A 25287-nucleotide genomic window follows, 5' to 3' on the forward strand; every position below is an offset into this window, starting at 1 on the left:
AGAGAGAAATTACACCAAATTGGAATTTGGTGGTAGGCCCTACGGTGAAGGAGTGGAAACTAGAGATGGTCCGATGGGCAGATTATGAAAATTTTGTCCTTCTGAGAGATGTAAAGACGGGCATAGGTTCCATAGACACTGCAAGAGCAGATTACGATGTGGCCCTGGGAGATCCTGAGTTGAAGGGCTGAATTGAAGTGGCAGTGGAGGGCTGACGTGGGGATAGGACGTAAGCAGGGGAGAGCTGTTGAACAGTCGACTGACCAGGACCCATATTGTGCTGCCCTGCTGGGTTCACTCACTCCCTTGGAACTGGCCTGACACTCTATGTGGTTCATGGCTCTGGTTTGGTTCACCTGCGCTGGTCTGTGACACTGTACAAAAGGGGGTGGAGTGGGTACTGCCATGGGAGGTTGGGTAAGGGGGTTTGACACTTGGGGGAAAGAGGTTGGGGACATGGATGGTGATTGTTGGGACAGAGCCGAAGATGATGCTGGGAAGCCCCCAAGATGGGACAGACTTGAACTTCCTAGCTTTTATCCCCCTTAGTGGGTACTGATGTCTGAGTTGATAATATGTAGGCTGTGAACTTGATAATGGTTGCTATATTTGATTATGACCGACATCTTGGATTGTACTATCATATAAATGCCAATTAGGCTTGTTTAAAATAAATTATATGTGTTTTTATATGATTGTGATATCTAATAGAGAAGATTAATGTGAAAGAAATGTTTATAAAAGTATTAAAGCTCAATATATTGTTGTAATCTTCAGTGGCACTTGAATGTGTTTTTTTAATTTGCGGTGCATGTATAGTGAAGTTTGAGTGATTTGTGTGGTTTTTGTGTTTATACTCTAAGGGGAATTTATGTAATTTCAATACTAAGCAGATCCTTGTCCCCTTGGTATGTGGGGCCTCTCTCTTGTTGTGTCATGCTGACAGAGTAGAGGCCATCAGAGGTAGACATTACACCGACTGCCCAATTTAAGGTGGATTGTTTGATGTCCTTTTTTCTGTGTGTCAGCACCAGGTAAAACATGGCGGTTATCGACAAAAAAAAACCAAATAATTACCCCACCTCCCAATTATTGTTGTCCTTGTCAAGGTACTGAAATCAACGCTGGGCCAGCAGGGATAGTGGATGGTAGTCCATCAGGGTGGAGGATGTAATGTCCTCCATCAACTTGACTGACTGAGTATGGTCCATCAAATCATAGATTAGTATTTTAATTTATTTGTCAATTATGATCTGCAATGTGCGTAACCCTGAAGTGAAGAATCCCCTTTAAGAATTTATATCTTTTTTATCTGGCCTTGTACAACCTTGTCTCTCAGAAACTTGATATATCCACCTTCCATTTTTATCACTGGACTGCAGCACCACTAAGATAAACAATCCTTTTCATCAACAGACCACACCAGATAGGCTGAAGAGATTCTTGTTCCCAGAGTTCATTTATTCAACTGTGCAGGTGATAAGAGTACTTAAATCATACGACCCTGCCTTCATATACAGTCCCTCGACAACTGATAGTGCTTTCATGAAACCATTTTAAAACTATATCTGGGAGTTTCTCACCAATAATGCTGAGTGAAATATGCTATTATTATGAAATCTCAATAGTTGAAGCAAAACATTTGTTTTTAACATTTTTTTGGCATGGGAAAATTCCTGGCTCAATAAAAGATTTTCTATAGGTCTTCAACTAGCGATAGGCAACTGTTGTTATATGTTTGATCAATCCCATCAGCTACAAAAGAGGACAATCCACTTTTTAGGTCACTTGAGTAATGTGTTTACATCATAGAAAAATGATGCAATGAACCAGCATGCAATTACAAATCCATAATTTCACATTCTGAATTTTTGCAGTAATTAAAAGCAACATATTTTAAACATAAAGAGTGTTGTGACTCCTGGCATTTGTATGTTATTATAATTGGCATTTAGCTGGAATGCCTTAAATGCAATCAGTGCTTGTGAAAAAGTGACGTTCATAATATGTAAATAAACAATGACTACCCCTAGTTCTCCTTGACTGTTCTTGTTACACAATATGCACTAGTATCTTGATCCAACACTTTTTTCTACATGTGTTGGCAGATGTGCAAATAAATAAAAATCCAAGTTTCAGCCCCATTGACAAATTCTGCAACTGTAATATAAGTGCATTCTCTTTACCACTTAAATGTGTTTCTTACACTTTTTGTAAGCTACCCTAAATCCCACACCTAATCAGGGTTAGCAGTATTGACCTGCAAAAATGTTGCACCTACTACATTGCTTACCACTATATTGTCACGGTAACTATATATTTATGAATTATAATGAATTGGGGTTGTCATAAATATTTTTAAAAGTCCAAGAATTAAGGATGTTAATATTTCCTATGTGGAGATAACATTATTTAATGTTACTATTACCTTCTAAAGCTTTCCTATGGAACAGCTAACCCTGCTGAAGTTAAAATGGTTTTTAGCACCTATAATGTTTAGGGCATGTTTAACACTAAACTTTTACATGTCCTACTTTTAAATACTGTTAGACCTGGCATCATTGTTGTGGGTTCCCCAGCATTTCTGCCTTTGCCTTGTGTGTTTTTGCTGTGTGTTGGACTTCATTTTGCTGGTCTAGATGCTTTGGGCACTTTGTCACTGCTGTTCAGTGCCAAAGTGCAAGTGCTCCCTTTGTAAATTGTTGTTATGGATTGGTGTTCCATGATTGGCTTATTTTATTTACTAGTCAGTCCCTAGTACAGTGCACTGTGTGTGCCCAGGGCCTGTAAATTAAATGCTGCTTGTGGGCCTGCAGAACTGATTGTGCCACCTATAAGCAGACTATAAATATAAATCAGATCTGCCACTGCAGTATGTGTGCGCAGTCTAGTACTGTCATGTCGACTTGGTAAGTGCACGCACTTGCAAGGGCCCAAACGTCCCTTTTCGTCCATGTTTGTCACCCCTAAGGTAGGCCAAAGGCACCCCTGTGGGCTGGGTGCAGTGTTTGTGAAAGGTAGGACATGCCCTGGTGTGTGTGGCATGTCCTGATAGTGAAATACAGCCAATTTTGTTTTTCAGTATTACAAGGCTATTTGTTCCCATAGGATGGAATGGGGAGTTTGCTTTTAACACCTTATAAGCATAACTACTCCAGGGAAAAAAATCAGAAAATAAACTTTAGTATTCCTGAACTCAGAATGTTAAAATGCATCTTTTAGTGAGGGTGATCTTGACGTTCCCTGTTTGAAAATACCACTTTTAGAAAGTAGGTAGTTTCTTGCTTAGCCTTCCAGTGTGCCTCTGCTAGGATGTGAATTGACTGTCTGGCTTTGGGGGGACAGGGGTTGGGGAGGTGCTGTGGCTCCAGAGAGTCTGGATGAGTCAAGGCTGGGCTGAATAGACCTGGGCTGCATTTAGATTAGTGGGATTAGATTTGCTTTCACCTGAATGGGCCTGGTCTGCCCCTGACAATGCTTTCTCCACCTGTTGCCATGAAGCTGCACCACGGAGGACAGAATGGTTCTGCCTGGGCAAAGACACTCTCTGCACAAGAGAACAAAGAGATTTACAGTATAGAAATAGAGGACCAGACCCCAGACTTGTAGATCACTTCTGGGAATCAAGAGGAACCTTTGCCAAGGAGAGGAGCCGGAGAAACAGAGGAAGAATACAGCCCCGGTGCTGTTTGCTGTCTGGGGTTGGCCTGCAGTGGCTACTTGCTGCCTAGGGAAGAAGAAAGGACCTTGCTGTTTGCTGTGTCCCCTACTTGATGAAGAACTCCAAGTGATTGAAACTGAGCTTGCCTCCTGCTCTGAAGTCTCAGGGACACAAAGACTTCATCACCACCTGAACTTCTTTGCTGGGAGTTCTGCGCTGCTAATTTTGTTTATTTTACAGAACTTTATATAGCGTGAAATTGACCTGAAGGTATCAGGTATCAGAGCCCTTTATATAGCACCAGTTGCATTACATGAGGGCACATTAATTTTTTTGCTAGGCACAGGGAAATTAAGTGATTTACCCAGAACCACAGGATGTTCAGTGTCGTTGCCGAGATTCAAACCCAGTTCCCCAGATTCGAGGTCGACCGCCCTAGCCGTTAGGCCAACTCCTCTCCCCAAGAGGTACCTGCTGTTGTTTTGGACTTCTGGAGGCTGTTTTGCTGTTGGGAGCTCGAAATGTAATACAACTTCGAGAAGTGTGATGCAGCCATACCTGTTTCCGACGCATCGCTGAATAAATTGTCACAGTGCCTGCCTGCGGCTCAAGAAATCGCCGCACTCCACATTGAGTGCGCCAAACTCCAAAGTCCGAGATCACCGTACCTAATCTAACGCAAGCCCTACTGTGCGTCGGCAAGAACCCACACTTCGTTCTGGATCATCACATCGAATCAAGGCACCAAGTCTGTTGCATCGTAGGGGGACACCGTAAGAAAATGCTGCATCACCTACCAATGTGGAGGAGTGTGGCTCACTGATTAGAGCGGCAGACCCTGATGCAGAGGTCTGGCCCGGGACCAGGGTTCAATTCCCGACGCGGCAGGGTCCTGAGCCCAAAAATGTCCACGGACTTGACAATTCTCTCCTCGGTGCCTATTCTAATCATGGGGTCCCACGCTGCAACTCTGGGCAATAGTTGCTTAATCTCCACTACGGCAGCCCACCCGCTGTGGGATGCCTTGCTTTCACCCTGGGGATACCCAGTAGGGGTTATCTCACAGGGAAAAAGCCAGGACGGGTTCCCAAGGCAAGCGCCTTGATGCCTTCGGGTGATATATAAGTCGCAATACATTTACATTTACAATGCAGTAAGAAACTGAAGCATCACCTCCTCTCCGGTAAGGAGACGATGCATCACCTTCTCTGCTACCCTTTTTGTTTGTGTGCGTGACGCATCTGAGATACTTTGTGTGAAGAGTGTTGCATCTGCAATTTGCTTTGAACTGAACTATTTCTACCATTTATCATATTTGTATTACTGTATTGTGGATTTTTGTTGTTTTGATCTTGTTTGGTTTAGATGAAGATTACTTATTTTTCTAAACTGGTGTGGTGTCCAATTGTAGTGTTTTCACTGTACTACTGTTCTTGTTCACAAATGCTTTGCACACTTCCTCTAAGATAAGCCTGTCTGCTCGTGCCAAGCTACCAAGGGAGTAGTGTATCCCCCCTTACCCTGGCTAGAAGAAAGGGTCCCTATTTCGACAAAAGTACCCAACTCTGCCAAATGGAGACACACATTTTTAACAAATACCATGTACCCTACCTTATTGGCCATTAGGGTGTACTTAGAGGTGACATAAGTATTTAAAAGAAAAGTTTTAGACCTGTCAAAATGAGTTATTTTGGAGGGTCAAAATTGTAGTTTTAAAACTGCACAGACAGGCTACACTCGTTGGCCTGCAGTTTTGTTTTGCACTTTAGTGGTGGCACAATGTATGCTGCAGTCCACTAGTGACATTTAAATGACAGGCCCCTCTGTACACTTTGTATACTACAATAAGTTAAATATTATATAAAATTATGTAATATAGTGTAGCTAATTTCAACATGTTTAAGGAGTCAAAGCATGAGCACTGGGGTCTGGTCAGAAGAGTACAGCAGCATCAGCATAAAAAATGCAGGTGATTATACAAAAAGGGGTACATTTTGCAAATGGTATGTAGACTTAGAAAAAGCTAAGTTTGTCATATTTATGTGAAAGTTTAATTTTTTGAAAGAGTTTAATTGCTGGACTTTTAAAATGTTTATGACTGGATGTAGAACTGACAGCATTGTTCCATTTTTGTTGAAGCAATATCTATTTTTATGACTTTTAGAATTTAGAATTTTTGAAAGTTGGTCAGTTTTTTGTAAATGTTTGTTTCAATATTTATATGTTTAAATATATTGTTGTGCTTTTATTTTACATCTTTTTTATTGTAAATTTTATATTTATATTTTATTTCGTACATTTTTGAGTATTAAGAATTTTAGCAATGAGTTTTTAAGATGCAATTTAAATGATTTGATAATTATGTGTATAATTTTCATTTGCATTCATTTTTTATTATGAATGATTAATATATATGTAAACATGTAGTTATTGGGAGGGCAGAGCCTGATGCCCGAGAAAGATGATGGAGTTCCAGGGTGCTCTGCCATGAGCTGTTGCTTTAATTGCTAAATCTGTAATCTAACCCAAGATGGAATGGGCAAGTAATGGACATCGCTGCGATATGCTTCAATGTTGCTAAGAAGTGCCAGACTCCCCAATAAAATGGATTGTCCACAACGACCACTGGCAATACTGCTCCTTGCCCTACAATGGCAGATGCCAGAATGAGACCAGCATGTCTGCAGGGAAAAACTCATACCTGGGACCAGAGGGAGATCACAATGACAGGAATAATCCTGTGGTGGAGAGTCATGGACTCCAGAGCCCTTTTGCAGCAGAGCAGCTAGAAAACTGAGTATGTGTATGGAAGGTACCAACAAGAGGACTATAGGGGTTAGCTGCCATATTAGGCAACCCGCTCAGACTACCAAAGTGTGCAAAGACTGTGATACAGCCACAAATACACAAATGAGAACCAGACACAACAACCAGAAAATCTCAGACACATTTTTCAGTCAATCCTTGCCTTGGCCATGGAGGACAAAGGGAACATACTAGTCTGTGCTCCTCCCAAGAAATTATAGGCAATCAAACCTACATAGTTTTTCAGAAAAAAGACATGGACAAATTGACTCTGAACTGCACTGGACGAATTGTGCACAGCAGCAATTAAGACCATAATTCGAGCCACTAACCATGAAGTTTTGACGAGCAAGATAGACATTATATCAACGCAGTGTGCACCCCTCAAAGGAATATTAAGGGCTCAGCCCCTCATTACAAATCAATGCCTTGTGCAACTAGATGATAATCGTCTCTCTACCTGATAGCTACATCTCCTCTTCTATAGGACAGCAAAATCCCGCAAGAACACAGTGACATAACATACTTAATAGAATCTTTGATGATGGCAAATTCGCAAATGGATGCCTGTATGTCAATGACAGTCAGACAACCACTCTTCACAAAAGCAGCAGCAGGGAAAACTGTGAAATCCCTTCCCATGCCAGACACCATGATCAAAGACTCTACTGCACTCTTGACATGCTTCTGAAAGAATTCACAGGCCTTGGAACATTTATAACCCCTATTGAAGACTTTCAGTGGGCACACAGAATCCAAACACACACATCTATGACAATGTCCTGCGACAAATAATAGCATGCTGCCTAAGACTTCAAGAACGGAAGTAGATATTTCAAGCAGCAATAGCCGAGGGTGCATTTCAATTTGGAGACAATAAAACTATATGGCACAACACTTTTCTATCAAGACATTGAAAAAAAAGTGCTTGTTCGCTCACAGATCAAGACTCAAACAGCTGCAAATCAGATACAAACTCTTTGAAATATCCACAGTTTTATTAACATAGGAGGTTCGCACCACAGAATTCACAGACCCTTGGGTTCTGAAGAAATATGTAGATAATAGACACCTGAGGAACATGGACGTATCATTACCGCTCCAGATCCTTGTTTCCTCTACCATGGCAAAACCAAACAAACAAATGATGGAAACTCTCTTGCAGAAATCACACACCAATGGTCGACAGGAGTAAAACATAAGCGCAACCAGCCACGTCCCTAACAAATGCATAAATCCCGATCCCGGCTCAAGGTGGCGACAGTCCGACACAACAAGACCCCTCGAAATTGCAGGCCCACCCTGCTGAAACTTACTGATCTAAGTTAGTACTGTTGGAGCGTCTGATGACTCCTATCACTAAGAGGCAACCAAGGTGACAGCTACACACAGTTAAAAGTTTAAGATCATCGCAATCTCCCATGGTGATGTTATGACTCTGCAGGTGGAGGGTGAAGAGGATTTAAATTTTTAGAAATACTGATGTGCCAGGAACTGGACCCTGTAATGTATTACTATGCCTATGACACCAGAGACTGACATATACTCACTGCCGACATAGGACTGGAATTATACCCCATAACCATGTAGTCAAATGATCCCCAAGTCCCAGTCAACATGATCCTTCTATGCCAAAACTACTCCTAAGCCCTATCCTCACACCCTGAACTCCACTGCCAGACACATCAATCAATCACGATCCATGTGGCACTGGCCGACTCATCCATTTGGCCAGTAAAATAACTCACCCGACCGAAGTGCCGCTTAGGATGCCCTTTCCCACCCAGAGGGAAGACTCCCCAAATACCCCACATCTGTCAAGTTTTGTTGTACACCTTGAGTCCCCCTGCTCACTCCTACAGACTCTTAGTTTAAAGAACTCCCTAACTGCCAATTAACACTGAACACTACTGGTAACATTATACCCATATCACAGAGTTAATCATTATTTTAATTCATGTGAACAAACTCACACTCTACATCAAACGGTAAAAAAAATGCTTTCAAACCTCAAAAGTATACAACTGGCATAGTCATATTACCAGAAATACACTTGATAGCAACAAAAACTGATAAACTAAAGAGAGAGAGTGGGTAGGAAGGTATATCACACCTGCAAGCCCCTCACATGACCCTAACATGACTCCAATATCACAGAGAAAAGTGGAGTGGCCTTTGTGATCCACCATGGAGTGCAACTCGGAGTAGCACAAACCAGGTCAGACGCTGGTGGACTCTACGCATTTTTAAAACATGTACAACAATGATAGTAGGATCGATATATGCCCTGGTGGGAAATAAACACATTCTCTTTAGAAACATAACTAGACTATTACTTTTTCACCCACATAGCATAAAACAACATTGTAGGAGGTGACTTGAATTTAGTACAAGACTCATCTGGACAAGTTCCATAGACACCCATTCAAACCTGAGAGTTTGGCATCCCTACAAGGAATGATGATTGACTTTGCACTGACTGATCCATGGTGACTGCAACACCCTAATGACAGAGAATACAAGTGTATTTAACGGTTGCATGGAACAGGGACGCATATCAACTATTTCCTAGCAATCACCACTCTACTTCCATTAATTCAGTCCACTGAGCTCGTACCATGGAGCATAGCAGACAAATCAAAAGCTAATGTATTTAAGTGCGCACTACATGTTTCCAGGATTAGGCATAAATAAATGTTTAACATGCAAGTACTTAGGACAAAATAATGGCAAATGAACCAACAGATTTGGTGCTTTACACCTGTACTGGCAAGATTCCTTAGGGCTGAGAGCTACCAAGGGCCAGATAACAATCCATTTTTAACTGACGCTATTTCATCTAGTAGAGAGGCAGAGTTTAGTGTTGGCACACCTTTTGCTACAGTAATATGAAAGCAGGTTTCTGTAGTTGATAATGTCTGTGTTGTATGATCGTTATCATGCTTGCTTCAGATGTTCCCAGTACTCATAAGTTGGTGACATGATGGTGTGCAGGTGTTTCAGCAGTCGTTCTTGGTCAAATGTAAAATTTAGATTTTTTTAGACAGTTGTAAAATTCAGAATGTGAAAATAAAGGTTTTGATTCCATTTCTATTTTAAAACCGTTTTTAAAATCTCTGACTTGTCCCAAATATGTAGATTAATGGATGGGGTGCATTTCCCTAAATCCTCACTCTAGATGCACTTTAGAGTTGCCATTTTAGTGTTTGCTGCATTGGTTTGAAAATGTTAAATGTTTAGAGCTCATTTTGTTTGATTTGAATAAAAACCAAAAAGAAACAAACTTAAAACATCTCAGTAGTTTTGTTTACTTCCTAGTCATAAAATATTTCAGTTAGTTTGGATCCAGGACGTGTTGAGATAATAAGTATGCTCCGTAAGTGTACAATCAATGATTTAATCAGCCGATCGATCCAGACAAAATGCTCTTAAATAATACTATGTGATTCCCCATTTAAAGCAACAACTAGTTGGATAATTACATTAGTTAATGAAGTTAAAGATAGTTTTGAGTTAAATTAACTACCTGCCGGGATGGACTCAAGGTTTAAATCCGGATATGGAGTACATCTATTAACTTACTACGGTAGAGAGATCACCCTGGGCTTATGCAATCTCTTGTCAGCAAGTAATTCAAATAAAGGTACATGGGGCAATCATTTTTGAGTACCGCTCCTATAGTTTGGACATCCTTGTTCTTCTGTAAGGTAAAATATTATCATTTTTCACTTCTTATTTGATCTTATGAGCACAAAAGGGTTGTATATATTTTGTTCTTTCTTTAAGACCTCACTCTATGTAGAGGGTTTAACTATTTATTCAGTCACCTTCTGCACACTGACTGTGGGCAGAATACTACATATTCAGCACATGCAGGCATATTATTGTCAGAAAACTCACTGTTCCATAAGGCCTTCTGGGAGGACTGTCCAGTTGAGAGTCAGGTTTCTAAAATATTCGAATAATGGTTGAACTTGTTTTCGAAGATATCGCTGTGTTAATATAAAAAATGAATTTTCTATGTTATTACAAAAAACAGTCATTGTACATTTCAACATAATTACAGTTGCTTTAAATGACAATATTTTCCGATTTCACAATTCGTCATACATATAGTGACAATTTGGAAAAACACTCAGGGTTTTGGTGTAGGGAAGCGGAGCAAGGTACCTTGCTGTGCTGCCCAACATCAAAGTGAAATACACTGTAATTATCAAATACTGTGATTTCCTGTCCTTGCCCCCTGCACTGGCAGCGTTTTGTCAGCCTAGCGTCATCCTTGCAAGAGTGCCTGTGTTGTAGGTAGGATTGTTTTTTGTGCAAAAGGAACACCTTCCTGCACGAAAATAATCCATAGAGGTGTTCTCCTCCTTTTATGTGTGCTGCAAAATGCAGCTCACATAGAAAGAGGAAAGAAAGAGGAGAAATAACAATATTTCTCCTCATTACGTCTGGCCTGGGAGGCGTAAGACCTTGATAAATCCCTCGGTTTAAAAGTCCTTGTAATTCTGGGAATGCGTCAAAACCCATGGGAGTTGCGTGGGAACACCCACCGCAACGCCCATGGAACGCTTTCCTTGCGCAGAGTAAGGTGACGTCGCAATTTGCCCTACTTAGCCTCACTCAAGATTAATAAAGCCACTCAAAACCATATGATATGCCTTTGCCTGGATTCATAAATCTGACACAGAGCCTTGCATCACACGTATACCACTTTGTGGGTTGCAAATGTGAAGCCAGGCTCTCATAAATATGCCCCTAGGTAAATAGCATTTGGTAAACATTTACTAAGAAATTAAAGACTACAAGACGTGGGAAACAATTTGCTGACCTAAGAAATGGGCACAAAGCCTTTTTGTTGATGGAGACTTCCATGGATAAATCAGAGTTGCATTGTTGTAAAAAGTGTTATATTAGTATACATTTATTAGTGAACATGTTAGAAAATATATATGAATAGATATCGCAAGCAACAATTTTATTACTTCATAAATTGTTAACTAAATGACTTCAACATATGCTTTGGATTTCAGAAGTCACTTGAAGATATGATTGAAAAATAGTTTTTTAACTCTAAAAATATGGGGATTGCATACTTTCTTTTTGAATCTTTTTTTGTTGATTTTTTTGATTGAGAGTTTATAGATGTAAATACAATACATATCAATTTCGCATAAGGTTTCTAATATGCAAAATACAAAATACATGCGTGGTAGATTACAAATACACCGTAATATAAATACAAAATTCTGATTTTATAAAAAGACATTTCTTTAAAGTGCAATGTGTAATCTATCAAATATTATTTCAATTAAACCTTACAAAAGACCGTAAGCAGTCGAACCAGTCTAGTGCAACCAAGATCTAATCCTAAGAAAGTAGAAAATTGAGGAAAAATCCTACCGTAACTAGCATTCAAACACACTCCAATATTTATCATATTTTTTGACTGCCCCTGACCTGAGCGCATATTTTTTTTCCTTCCCCTGTATCTTAGATATTTTGAATTTCCATGCATTAAAAGTCGGTACTTTGTCTGTCTTCCAGAGTTCCAGGATAAGTGATCTCGCTACAAGGGATGCTATGAACAGAGACTCATCATGGGCAGTGGAGGAAGAGGAGCAGCAAAAGACCGAAATAGATTCGTTGAATGAGATTTGGGCATCTATTGTGTTTCTGAGATATTTTTCAATATCCTTCCGAAATTCCTGTGTTTTGGAGCATTCCCATATGATACGTTTCCAATTGCCCTTTTCCTCACAGCGAAAGCACTTATCCTCTACTTGAGGATATATATTGTGGAGAAACGAAGGTGTTCTATAAATTTTGCCATTTAGTAAAGAATTGCATCCGTTTAAAATTAGCGCCTCGGAATATAGATTTATTATATTTATTAACTTTATCCCAGGTGGATCTATTAATCTCAATTTCTTCTCTTTTTCTCCACCTGTCTCTCACCTTTCCATATAAAGGGATTGATTTGTTCTCGTTAAAGATTTTTATCCAAGTGCTAATCTTCCTCTGTGTTGGGCTGTCTAGTGCTTCACTTATATATGTTTTATGAAAAAAGTTACCCATATCTAATTCTCTCAATGAGACGTGAAGGCTGATAAAGGACCATTTTAAAATTGTGTTTGAATGTTGAATCTCCCTTTCTACTTCTTCCCAGGTTTTCCAGCTATTCCCCAGGATAAAATCCTGGATTTTCTCATAACCATTTTCCTTCCAAAGTCTCAGTGTGTTTTTATCTAAAGTGCCCATCTTTCCTATATATAAATTCATTAAGCTAGTTGAGCTATTTGTTCTAAAAATATCAAAATATTTCAGGAGTTGGGCTCTTTGTTTGAATAGCCATTGTATAGTCTTATAACGTACTTTCTTAGGGTACTTGGTCACTCTTACTGGGTCATTAATCTTAAATTCAACTAGAATTTTTTTCATAAAAAAATTATCTGCCTCGTGGTCATCTAAGAAAAAAAACTAAAACTATGGTGTGCAAAAGTCGCGTAGTAATAGTCTCTAATATTTGGGAGAGACAATCCCCCCTCTGTAATCGGAAAATTCAAAGTGCTAAGTGTCAACCTTGGTGTCTTATTTGCCCATAGAAAAGAAGAAAACATACTGTCTACTTGCTTAAAAAAGAAGCCTGTATTGCACAAGGGGCTGCACTAAAGAGGAAGTTAAAAAGTGGTAGAATAGACATTCAAATTAGGGCAGCACGACCCATTATTGATAATGGGAGTTGATTCCAATGAGCTAATTGAGAGCCAACCCTTTTTTTTAATTACATGTAGTTTAATAGGTAGAGATCTTCCAATTTTTCTGTTATATAAATTCCTAAATACCTCTTCGGGAGGATATTGTATGTTTGCCTGAATTCCGTTAATAAAGTATCTACAGTGCAATTACATAAAATAATTTCTGTTTTATTCGTATTTATCTTATTGAATCTTTGATGCTTACAAATATTGCACTGTTGATTAAAAGGCATGCAATATAGTTTGTAATTAATATCATGAGACTGGGATTTCAAGCTATTTTCAGGTTTAGGAAACCCTGGTCAGCTAGAGACTATTTAAAAAAAATTTGTTAGGATTGTTCATGCAAAGCTTCTAAGCAAGGACCACCTGTTGAGAGTTTGGGGATTTGGGAACATTAGGAGAGCGAAGTGGGATGGAGCAGTCCTGTTCTTTTGTAGAAGAGAGATGATTTTTGTGGATGGGAAGGCCAGCAGAGAGTATGACATTTAGGTCCAGATTTACTAAACCCATGTGTTGTCCTTACATCATGCACAGCGACGCAAGTATTTAAGTGACATTTACAAAGCCACACAAATAAATATTTGTATGGCCTTTGCCGCTTTTCACCTACAAAGCAAGGCAGCATGTTGTGCTGCCTTGCTTTACCCTGCACTGGGGAAGATTTACATGGGTGAAGCATGGGTGTTTCCATGCATTTGATCCATGTACCTTAACGAAAACCCAGATTTACCAAAGACAGTAAACCTAGGTTTACACCAAAATAGTGTGCCTGCTCAAATCTTGTGTATCGGAGAGAAATATCTTTTTTTCTTCTTGTTACTTTCTCTTTGCATGTGTGCTGCATCAAGCATGTTGCACCACACATGCAAAGGGCAATACATCTCTAAGGATAGTTTTTGTGCAGGAATCTGCCATTGTCGCACAAACTCTATCCTGACCACAAAGCTGGCACTCGTGTGATATGGAGCAAAGCTGTCTACGTTGGCGCTAGGCACCCACAAGTACACCAGTGTTTCGGAGAGAGCCTAAGTTTGCTATATCTTAGTAAACATGGTGTGATTCTGCTCCCTCCCTTTCACACACTACAGTATATGATGACTCTTTGGGAAGAAGTATAGAAAGAAGATATAGAGAAGTACAAAAAGAGAGTTCACAAGGAGTGCAAATTTACCTTTGCTGCTCTCCTTCAACCACTGTCTTTTGGCAGCAGAAGACTACAGGCTTCTTTAAAATCTGTGCCTCAACTGCCTTTGCGTAAGCTTGTCATCTTTGAAGTACTGCAGCGTATGGACTGCAGCGTGCACCTATGGTATTTCTGATTTGAATCTAACTAATCTACATCTATAATTGAAGCAAATACCAACATATAGGGACCCTGCTTGTCTACCTGCAGATGCAAAGTATGTAACTCAGCCTAAGCACCAATTATCAAATCTATTGCAATCTGACAAGCCGAGTTTCTGAATTTACCAGCTGCAATAATTAACGCCAATTCCAAGTTTACTGTAAAGGGCCCGCAGCATGATGTTTTAGTGCCTACCACATAAAAAAATCGACACCTCCCAATATATTTGGGGCATTTTTTCTTAAGGAAGTTTTGGCAGGATTGACCTGCCAACATTTACTGTGACTCGTCCTCATCCTCAACAATACCAAAATGATTGTATTTTTCAAACTTTACAAGTGATAAGTGGGTCCATTGACAATAGATAGCTCTTGTTATGTATAACCTACTCCTCATGTAGGGCCCGATTCACAGAACTATCTTAAGACTAAATCCTAAACTTATTACTTTTGGTATTCAAAGAAGGCATTTAGTAGTCTTATTAGGATTTTGTCTTAAATTAGGATTTTGTCTTAAGTTAGAATTTTGTCTTAAATTGGGATTTTGTCTTAAATTAGGATTTTGCCCTAAATTAGGATTGTGTCCTAAATTAGGATTTTGTCTTAAATTAGGATTATGTCTTAAATTTAAGACAAATCCTAATTTAGGAAAAAATCCTAATTTAAGACAAAATCCTAATTTAGGACAAAATCCTAATTTAAGACAAAATCCTAATTTAGGACAAAATCCTAATTTAAGACAAAACCCTAATTTAGGACAACATCCAAGTTTAAGTCAAAATCCTACTTTAAGACTACTAAAGGCCTTCTGTGAATACCAAAAGTAGTAAGTGTAGGATTTTTTCGTAAGTTAGTTCTGTGAATCGGCCCCGTACTCCACAATTTCCATGAGTAAGTCACACCCTCTAAGTACTCCACCTACTAATCAGGGGAAGAAGGCAATAGGAAATCATTAAGTAATAATCTAAACGGAAGTCATCCGGATTTGCAATGCTTTTAACAACAAGTTATGTGATTGAGAGATACCACTGATGACATGGATGAGCTTAAGAATGCACGTGGATTTCCAGTTGTGAAACATGATTTTGAAACATTTGAATTCCTTTTCCACAAATGAATTGCCAAATTCTGCATGTTAACTCCCATTACTAAAGCATTGTGAGCCCCACATACAGTGATGAACTACATTCTGAATATAGTAAATTACTATTCCAAATATGAATATTTAGAATTTCTGGGAAACTATACAGTGGCCATTGTGTCCTTTGTCTGAAAATGTGTTCAAGATCTCTCAATTTTTACTTTACTTTTACTAACCAAGATTTAATAGACAAATAGTCTGTAAAACATTTTATAAAATACAAACACTTGAACGTACACTTTAGAACACTGTAACACATTTTTATGGTTAATACATATTGATCTCTAAAATACACCCAATTTCTTCTCAACAGTGGTGCAAAACAGAAAAAACAGATGGTAATGCTGTGTTGGAAACTGGTCGTCTCTGAAGGGTCACCCCAAACTTCTTGCCTTCCTCCTCCTTTTTTTCTGAACTCGTTTTTGTTGGCTTTAGGAGTAACTGGTGCTAAAGTGCATGTGTTTGCCCCTGAAAATGGTGACATATCTGCATACCTTATTGGCAGATTTGATTTACTGGTAAGTCCCTTCTAAAGTGGTATAACATATCTCCAGAGCCTGAAAGTCATAGGCTACTACTAGGCCGGCCACCCACAAAAGTGGCCTTTCAAACCTGTCTCATGTATGCTACTGCAGTGCCTGTGTGCAGTTACTACCACTTCACATTTGACATTTAATATTACTTGCCAGGCCTTAAACTCCCCTTTTATTACATATGTCACCCCGAAAGTAAACCTTAGGTCGTTCTAAGGGCAGAGTGCCACGTAAGTAAAATGTAGGACATGTACTGATATGTTTTGCATATCCTGGTAGTGACAAACAGTCTATTTAATTTTTCACTACTATGAGGCCTACCCCTCTTATAAGCTAGCATTGGGAATTCCTTCATACACCTTTAAGCTGTAATTTCCAATCGGAGTTTAGCCGCTTTTTCATATTTCATATATTTGGAATGGTAATGACAAATCCTCCTTACTGATAAAGTTGGATATCGCATTACTATTTTAGAAATGCCACTTTTAGAAAGTGGATGTTTCTCTGTGCTTATAACTGTGTGCTTTGACATCTGGGCTGAGTGACAGCTACACTTTGTGCATTCCCACTAGACAGCCACAAACATAGGAAGGAGAGGCACATTTGCTTTACAAAATATCAGTTGATGATTGACAAGACCCTATGAGCCATTTCAGACCATCCAAGATGGATCAGAAATCAATTACACAAAGTGTCTCATCGTGTTTAAAGTTTTGCCCTCCTCAGAACAGTCTGTATTTACACTGACATGCTCCACAACACACACTTTGCAACCAATATTCTCACTGTTACATCAATTAAATCCCTTCATGGAAGCGGTGGCAGCCCTACTAGATGCAGTGAATGCATTTGATTCCATTGAGTCGGACTGTATGTTTACAATTTTGCAGTGAATGGGAATGCCCCCCTGCTTTTTGCAGTGGATTACGTTACTCTACACTGACCCAACTGCTTGTGTTCGAGTTAACAGACTCACCTGTATTAGACTGCCTATTCATAGAGGCACTAGGCAAGGAAACCTACTCTCCCTGCTATTATTTGTGGTCACATTGGAACCGCTGGCGTGAATTCTTTGCCAGAGACATGAAGCTTCAAACTTACAATTTACCCTGCGGCCCCAGGCATCTCGCTCTGCGCGGATGATATGGTATTATATGTTAAAGACCCAACCACTCACTTATAAAATGCAAATATATACAGCTCGAGTGATATTCGGTCTTGGGTATAAACTTGTCCAAAATTATTATTTTTCCTCTGACTCAAGACACTAAGCTTTGTGAAATGGAAGTCCCTGTGCAGTGGAGTAATGACTGTGTGAAATGTCTAGGGATCAGGATCCATAATCAATCAATCAATCAATCATGCCATTTGTATAGCGCACTACTCACCCGGGAGGGTCTCAAGGTGCTTGGGGGGAGGGGTATGCTACTGCTCGAACAGCCAGGTCTTGAGTTGTTTCCTGAAGGCAAGAGAGTCCTGGGTCAGCCAAAGGTGGATGGGGAGGGAGTTCCAAGTCTTAGCAGCCAGGTAAGAGAAGGATCTTCCTCTGGCGGTGGCTCTTCGGATGCGTGGTACGGCTGCGAGGGCGAGGCAGGTGGACCGTAGCTGGTGGGTGGGCGTGTAGAAGGTCAGGCGGTCGTTGAGGTACTTGGGGCCCAGGTCGTGGAGAGACTTGTGTGCGTGGGTGAGGAGCCGGAACGTGATCCTCTTGTCGACGGGGAGCCAGTGCAGGTTCCTCAGGTGGCTGGAGATGTGGCTGCGTCGGGGGACATCCAGGATGAGTCGGCGGAGGCGTTATGGATGCGCTGGAGTCTTTTCTGTAGCTTGGCTGTGGTTCCGGCGTAGAGGGCGTTTCCGTAGTCCAGTCGGCTGGTGACGAGTGCCTGGGTGACAGTCTTCCTGGTCTCGGTCGGGATCCAGCGGAAGATCTTGCGAAGCATACGCAGGGTGTTGAAGCACGATGAGGAGACGGCGTTGACTTGTCAGGTCATCGAGAGGGAGGGGTCCAGGATGAAGCCCAGGTTGCGTGCGTGGTCGGTTGGCTTGGGTGCGATGCCCAGGGCTGGGGCCACCAGGAGTCGTCCCAGGCGGAGGGCAAAGATCCCAGGATGAGGACTTCCGTCTTGTCCGAGCTCAGTTTCAGGCGGCTGTCCTTCATCCACTCAGCGACGTCTTTCATCCCTTCGTGTAGGCAGATTCTGGCGGTGTCGGGGTCTCTGGTGAGGGAGAGGATCAGCTGGGTGTCGTCGGCGTAAGAGATGATGTTGAGGTTGTGCTGGTGTGCGATGGCTGCGAGAGGTTTCATGTAGATGTTGAAGAGGGTGGGGCTGAGTGAAGATCCTTGCGGGACGCCGCAGATGACTTCGCTGGCCTCGGAGCGAAACGGGGGGAGGCGGACTCTTTGTATTCTTCCGGCGAGGAATGAGATGATCCACTCCAGTGCTGTCTCTTGGATACCGATGTTGCTGAGGCGCTGGACTAGGGTGCGGTGGCAGACCGTGTCGAACGCAGCGGCGAGGTCCAGGAGGATGAGGGCCACTGTTTCCCCCTTGTCGAGCAGGGTTCGAATGTCGTCGGTGGCTGCGATGAGGGCGGTCTCGGTGCTGTGGTTGGCTCTGAAGCCGGAGTGCGAGGGGTCGAGGGATCCGTTCGTCTCGAGGAAGGCGGTCAGCAGTCTGTTGACGATCTTCTCGATGACTTTAGCAGGAAAAGGGAGGAGCGAGATGGGCCGGACGTTTTTGAGATCGGTGGGGTCCGCTGTAGGTTTCTTCAGGAGGGCGCTGATCTCGGCGTGCTTCCAGCTCTCCGGGAAGGTGGCGGTGTTGAAGAAGGCGTTGATGATGTTCCGGAGTTGGGGGGCGATGGTGGAGTCGCCCTTGTTGAAGACGTGGTGTGGGCAGGGGTCGGTCGGTGATCCGGAGTGGATGGTGTTCATCGTGCGGGCTGTGTCTTCGGTGGTCACCGTGGTCCAGGTGCGAAGGGTGGCGGTGGGGGGCGTTGGTTCGACGGTTGGGTGCGTGGGTGGGGCGCCGAAGCTGTTGTGGATGTCGGCGATCTTGCGGTGGAAGAACGAGGCGAGGGAGTCGCAGAGGTCCTGTGACGGAGTGATGTCGTTGGTGCCGGTGCTGGGGTTGGAGAACTCCTTGACGATAGTGAAGAGCTCTTTGCTGTCATGGGCGTTGTTGTCCAGTCGTTCCTTCAGGGATTTCTTCTTGGTGGTGCGGATGACCTGGTGGTGCTTGCGGGTAGCGTGTTTGAGGGCGGTCATGTTGTCGGTGGTCCGGTCGAGGAGCCAGGCTTTCTCAAGGGTGCGGCAGGTCTTCTTGGAGTCCTTGAGGTCGTCGGTGAACCAGGATGCCTTCTTGCTTCTGGGTCTGCTGGGAGGGTTCATTAGTGGCGCGAGGTCGTCGGCGCAGGCGGCCAGCCACTGTGTGAAGTTGCGGGCTGCTTTGTTGGGGTCCGTTGTGTTGGCGGGTGGGCTCTGGCTGAGGGAGGTGGTTAGCTGGTCTGCGGTGATCTTGCTCCAATTCCTGTGAGGTACCTGTTGCGGGTGGTGGTGGTGGGTCGTGGATCTTTTGAAGCTGAAGTGGACGCAGCTGTGGTCGGTCCAGTGGAGTCCGGTGGCGTGGCTGAAGGTGATGTACTTGCTGGAAGAGAAGACGGGATCAAGCGTGTGGCCGGCGTAGTGGGTGGGGGTATTGACCAGTTGCTTGAGTCCGAGGTTGGCGAGGTTTTCCAGCAGGGCGGTGGTGTTGCGGTCCTTGTTGTTCTCCAGGTGGAAGTTGAGGTCCCCGAGGAGGATGTAGTCAGTGGAGGGGAGGGCGTGCGGGCTGATGAAGTCTGTGATGTCTTCGCTGAATTGTGTGCGTGGTCCCGGGGGTCTGTAGACGAGGGTGCCTCTGAGGGTCGTCTTAGGGTCGGTGTGAATCTGGAAGTGGAGATGTTCGGCTGCGGCGAAGGAGTCGTTCATGATGCGTCGGTCGTGATGCGGATGGTGTTCCTGTGGACGATGGCGATGCCACCTCCGGTCTGGTTGATGCGGTCCCTCCTGATGATCTTGTACCCGTCCGCGATGGCGATGGCGATGTCGGGTGCAGAGGAGGCATTCATTCAGGTTTCTGTGAGGAAGGCGACGTCCGGTGATGTAGCATCGAGGAGGTTCCAGAGTTCCACGGCGTGTCTGTGGACGGAGCGGGTGTTGATCAGGATGCACTTGAGGTGGTTGCTGCTGGTGTTTGTCTTGGCGGGTGCGGGGCAGGTTCGGAGGCAGGTGAACTTGCAGGTGCAGCAAGTGAAGGGTCTGTGGGCTCGGCAGCAGGCGTGGGTCCGGCCGGCATTGAGTACGTTGAGAGTGGCGGATCCATAAAGTCCCTGAGCTGGTGCTTCAATATGACTGAGCTGCATTGCAGCTTGAGGATCAGTTGAAGAGATGGTCCCTTCTCCCACTTTCTATGGCAGACGGGGTTGCTGTAATGAAAATTATGATACTACCTAAGTTCCTGTACCTATTCTTTATTATCCCTATTGTTCTGTCATAACACTTCTTCAGAAGGCTTAAAACGCTTTTAATAACATTGGCATGGGCAGGAAAGCAGTCTAGAATATGCTGGGAAATACTCACCTTACCATACACGCCTGGAGGGTTCAATGCTCCAGACTTGGAATTGCATGTTTTGTTTGCGCAAGCCCATTTTGCTCATTACTGCGTTCTCCCCCATGACTACATTCCACACTTGGCTGTCGAACATGATTACACCATCCCGATTCAGTTACATGCTATCCTGCTGCATAGGTAAAACCACACTGACCGGACCAATTTAACACAATACACTTCACTATAAAGACTTGTCGCTTGCTTGGAGCACGGGCCAACAAAGTACCCCTGTACTCAACAGTACTTCCTTTAACATTCTACCTCATTACTCAAGAACCAAGGGCACTGGATATCCTGTGTAAGTCTGGCCTAAAGACTATGGAGGATTATGGAGGACCCTGTATCCTGTAGAGCCATTTATTGCCAAAGATGACATATCTCAAACACAGCGCCCTACCCCATTTCTGGAATTCACATATTTTCACCTCTAAGCGTCAATACGGGCCAGGTTCCCTCCTTTCCCAGCTGAACCCCCCCCCCACACTTAGTACGATCCACACACTATTGGCGCAGGTGCCTTTGGCCTTCTTGGGTATTATATTAGGGCCTGTGGCATGTCAGCTGCATCTGTGTCTTCTTGGTGAAGATGAGACTTGCAACCAGCAATGTGCAGACTCACAAAGAAAGAAAACAAGTGTACCTTGTCCATTGTAAGACTGTGCTACAGCATTAATTAAAGAGCTGTAATTCAGGCAGATAATGAATACTGAGATTATGCTGGACAATAGTATTTTCAAATAAGTAGAGCGTGTGGATTACAAAAGACAGCACTGCGTTCGGCTTCTTCATCCCTTGCGCTTAAGGACCTCCACTGGTTACCTGTCCACCAGCGTATCTGTTTTAAAGCGTTGTGTATAGTGTTTAGGGCCCTTCATGATCAGGGGCCTGTCCCGCTACAAGAGCTTTTCTCCTGGTACTCGACCTCCAGACCCTTGCGATCTTCATCGGCATATCTGGTCACAGTCCCTAAGATCCGGAGGATACGGATGGGAGGCTGTTCCTTTGGATATACTGCGGCCAAACTTTGGAATTCTCTGCCAGTGACTCTAAAGAGCACGGGGGAATTCTTCTCATTTAAGAAAGGCTTGAAGTTCCATCTTTTCCCCAGGGCAGTGTAGTGTTGTGTTTTGCATTGGTCTGCATAAGTCAAAGCGCCAGGATACCCTTTGGGTGACAGTTCGCGCTATACAAATACGCAATACATACAATACATAACTTTGCATTCATGCCCATGAAATCTGGTGGTACTTGTTATGCATGTTATGTTATGTTATATAGACTTGTATCGCGCACAGATACTCCAAGGAGTGTGCCGTCGCGCACCTGAAAAGGAGTCTGAGTCAAAAGGCAGAGCTAGAAGAGAAAGGTTTTCAGCTTTTTCTTAAAAATCACAGAATATTTGTTGCTGCGCAAAGCCAATGGCAGTGCATTCCATGCCAGCACTGCTATTCAGGCACAGGAGCTCCTGCCAAGACTTTGGCAGTAAAACCGAGGAATCTGTGCCAAAAGTTGGGAGGAAGAATGCAGCTGTCTCGCTGGAATGTAGAAAGCAAACCTCTTCTGCAAGTAGATGGGTCTCATACTAATGAGAGCTTTGTCGGAAAAGTGACAGAATTTTTAATTTTATTCGGGCCTTCACCGGGAGCCAGTGCAGAGATCGCAAATGAGAATGAACACTACACCTGCTGGAAAGATTCATCAGGAGTCTGGCAGCCGAGTGTTGTATCACCAGCAATTTGTTCAAGAGGTAACCTGGGATGCCAGCATACAGATCATTAACGTAACCTAACCAGTAGAGAATCAGGGTGCGGACAACTGTTTCCTTTGCTGACTTTGGAAGGAGAGGGAGAAACTTCCTCAGACTTTTCAGCATGTTAAAATAGGTACCGGCCATCTTCTTGACCTGTGATGAAAAGGTCAAGTTCTCACTGAACCAAACCCCAACATTTTTGGCAGAGTCACCCTTAGAACTGAGAAAGAGGAAACCTGGGGGCCACAGCTTCTCTCCGAAGTTGCCAAGAAATGTGCCGTACAAGAGGATCTCATATTTCTTCTCATTGCACTTAAGCTGAGCCTGCTCAAGCCAGTGGAAGACAGAGGACAAACAGTGTTGGGCAGAGAGAACTGAGTCATCGTCTTGTCCCCAAGAGAACAGGAGCTGGGTGTCATCAGCATAGGCCATCATCTTAGCCCATAATGCCTCTGCTAGATAAACCAACGGGATGACATACATGTTAAAAAGAAGGGGACTAAGGAATGACCCTTACGGGACACCTGTGGCCAATGACACAAGGTGGAAGCCAGACCTGCTGTAAACGACCCTCCAAGAAGGACCTGATCCAACCCTAGACTGACCCGGAAACACCAATCTCCTGGAATGGCGCTCAAGAAGCAAGGTGTGTGGCACCATATCGAATGCCGCCGGCATCCAGATACTCACCGATCACCTCTGACACATTCAGTAAGGCTGATTCTGTACTATACGAGGCTCAAAAGCAAGATTGAGCTGGGTGGAGCAAACCCGAGGCTTCAACGTACTCGGTAAGTTGATTTGTGACCACCTTTTCACAAACCTTAGCCATACTCTGCAAAAGTGAAATAGGACGGTAGTTTCTGGGAGTCAAAGGTCCAGGGACGGCTTCTTGAGGAGAGGAAGAATGTTAGCCTGCTTCCAAGACACCGGGACCACAGACTCCCGCAAAGACAGATTAATGATCTGATTAACTTCCGGATTAATAGTGTCCGCGACGGTGGCCAAAAGTCTGGCTGCACAGGGATCAGTTGGAGAACCCGATTTCAGACCCTTATGAATTTTAAGGGGACTGGGCAAATCAGCTGGCAGAAAAGATGACAGATTATGAGTAGGGCCAACTTAAAGCCGAACAAATGGACAAGCCATAGGCGCCAAGGCCAGCCACGGCCGGTGGTAGGTGTAACTGCAGGGTGGGGACATAGGGAGGGGGAGGGGCAGGGTGGGGGTTGTAATGTATGGATTACAGACATTAACAGGTAAGTAAACATATAAATAAATAAAACGAATTTCATTGCGTGCACTGCATCGCATTTGGTGATGCAGTGCACACAACGAAATTCGTTTTATTTATTTATATGTTTACTTACCTGTTAAAGTCCGTAATCCATACATTACAACCCCCCACCCTCCCCCTCCGCCTCCCTACGTCACCGCCCTGCAGTTACACCTACCACCGGCCGTGGCTGGCCAAGCCACAAGAGGAGAAGGCCGCTTGGATAGTGCAAATTTGGTCCAGAAAAAACTTGGCAAGGCTATTACACCAGGACTCTGAGACAGGGACGGAACATGCCAAAGCACTGGGGGACATACAACTTAGCACGATAGAAAAAATTACTTTCGAGTAGTTGTTATCCTGGTCGATAAGCGATGTAAAGTATTGGCTTTTGACTGCCGCAATAGCGGCATAGTAGGATTTTTGTTTGGTTTTAAGTGTGTGTTTCGTCGAGGGGCAGTAGCAACTGGAGCGCCACGCCCTCTCCAGTACCTTGCACTCATGTTTCAGGACTTTGAGCTCAGGTAGGAACTAAGGTTTGGAAGGAGATTTCCTTGCAAGCTTAGACCGGCATGGTGATGAAAGTGACGACACTGAGTCAGATATCCATTTAGTAATCAGCAATATCTAGTCTTAACTAATGAAAATGTCTTCTTATTTCATTATTCATCATTGCATTTATATGGAAAGATCTGGTTAAATAAAGTTTCAACCATCTGCCTTATTAGAAATCTAAGAAGCTATGGTTATTATTTGAAAAGGTAGAGCGGAACAGAGTTGTGCATCAATTTATAAAAGTGTAGAAGTTGGCAAGGTCAAAGCAGAACTTTGCATTTGTGTCTGACTTCGGGGACTTCAATTTTATGGCAAATCATTGAGGCCAATATTATTGCTAACTCACAGCAGCAACTTCAATAAAAATTTGAATTCTGTATATGTTGTTTGTTGCGCATGAGGTGTTTTCTTCAATTTTCAACTGACAAATTTAAATATGCGTTTCAGCTGCCAGGGTTGATTGAAAAAATATGCACTATTAGGGGTTTTAGCCTTTGAGCAGTTTAATAATCCAAAATAGATGGGGAGTAAGGTATGGGCAGCTTTGGTTGGTGCATTTTAAAGTGGTCTTAGCAAATGAGGTGGTAGCGAATCAACTGTCATTTTGCCATGTGGCTTCCAGTGGAGTGGTGAGGAGTTCTTAAGCCGGGCGCTTGCAAGCGTGTGTGGCATTCTAGCTCGCGATACTTGGTTTGAAATGGGCCGTAAAATATTTGGAGCTGGGTGCGTGCAAGGTGGGTGCAGCATACCGGCATAGGCATAATAAGCTTTGATATCCGTCTGAACGAGACACATGTGAAAGTGTAT

General features: G+C 43.0%; 1 protein-coding gene across 2 annotated transcripts in view; it reads right to left on the reverse strand.

Annotated features, from left to right (window-relative positions):
- LOC144824121 (aminopeptidase Ey-like) overlaps window positions 1-25287 on the reverse strand; it is a 282546-nt gene that overhangs the window by 37610 nt on the left and 219649 nt on the right. For both annotated transcript variants that reach the window (XM_078683234.1, XM_078683233.1), the window contains exon 15: window positions 10367-10458. In XM_078683234.1, coding sequence (XP_078539360.1) covers window positions 10367-10458 — 92 coding nt within the window. The remainder of the gene's footprint in view (window positions 1-10366; window positions 10459-25287) is intronic.

The sequence above is a fragment of the Lissotriton helveticus genome, chromosome 3_1, assembly GCF_964261635.1.
Source record: "Lissotriton helveticus chromosome 3_1, aLisHel1.1, whole genome shotgun sequence".
Lineage (NCBI taxonomy): Eukaryota > Metazoa > Chordata > Amphibia > Caudata > Salamandridae > Lissotriton > Lissotriton helveticus.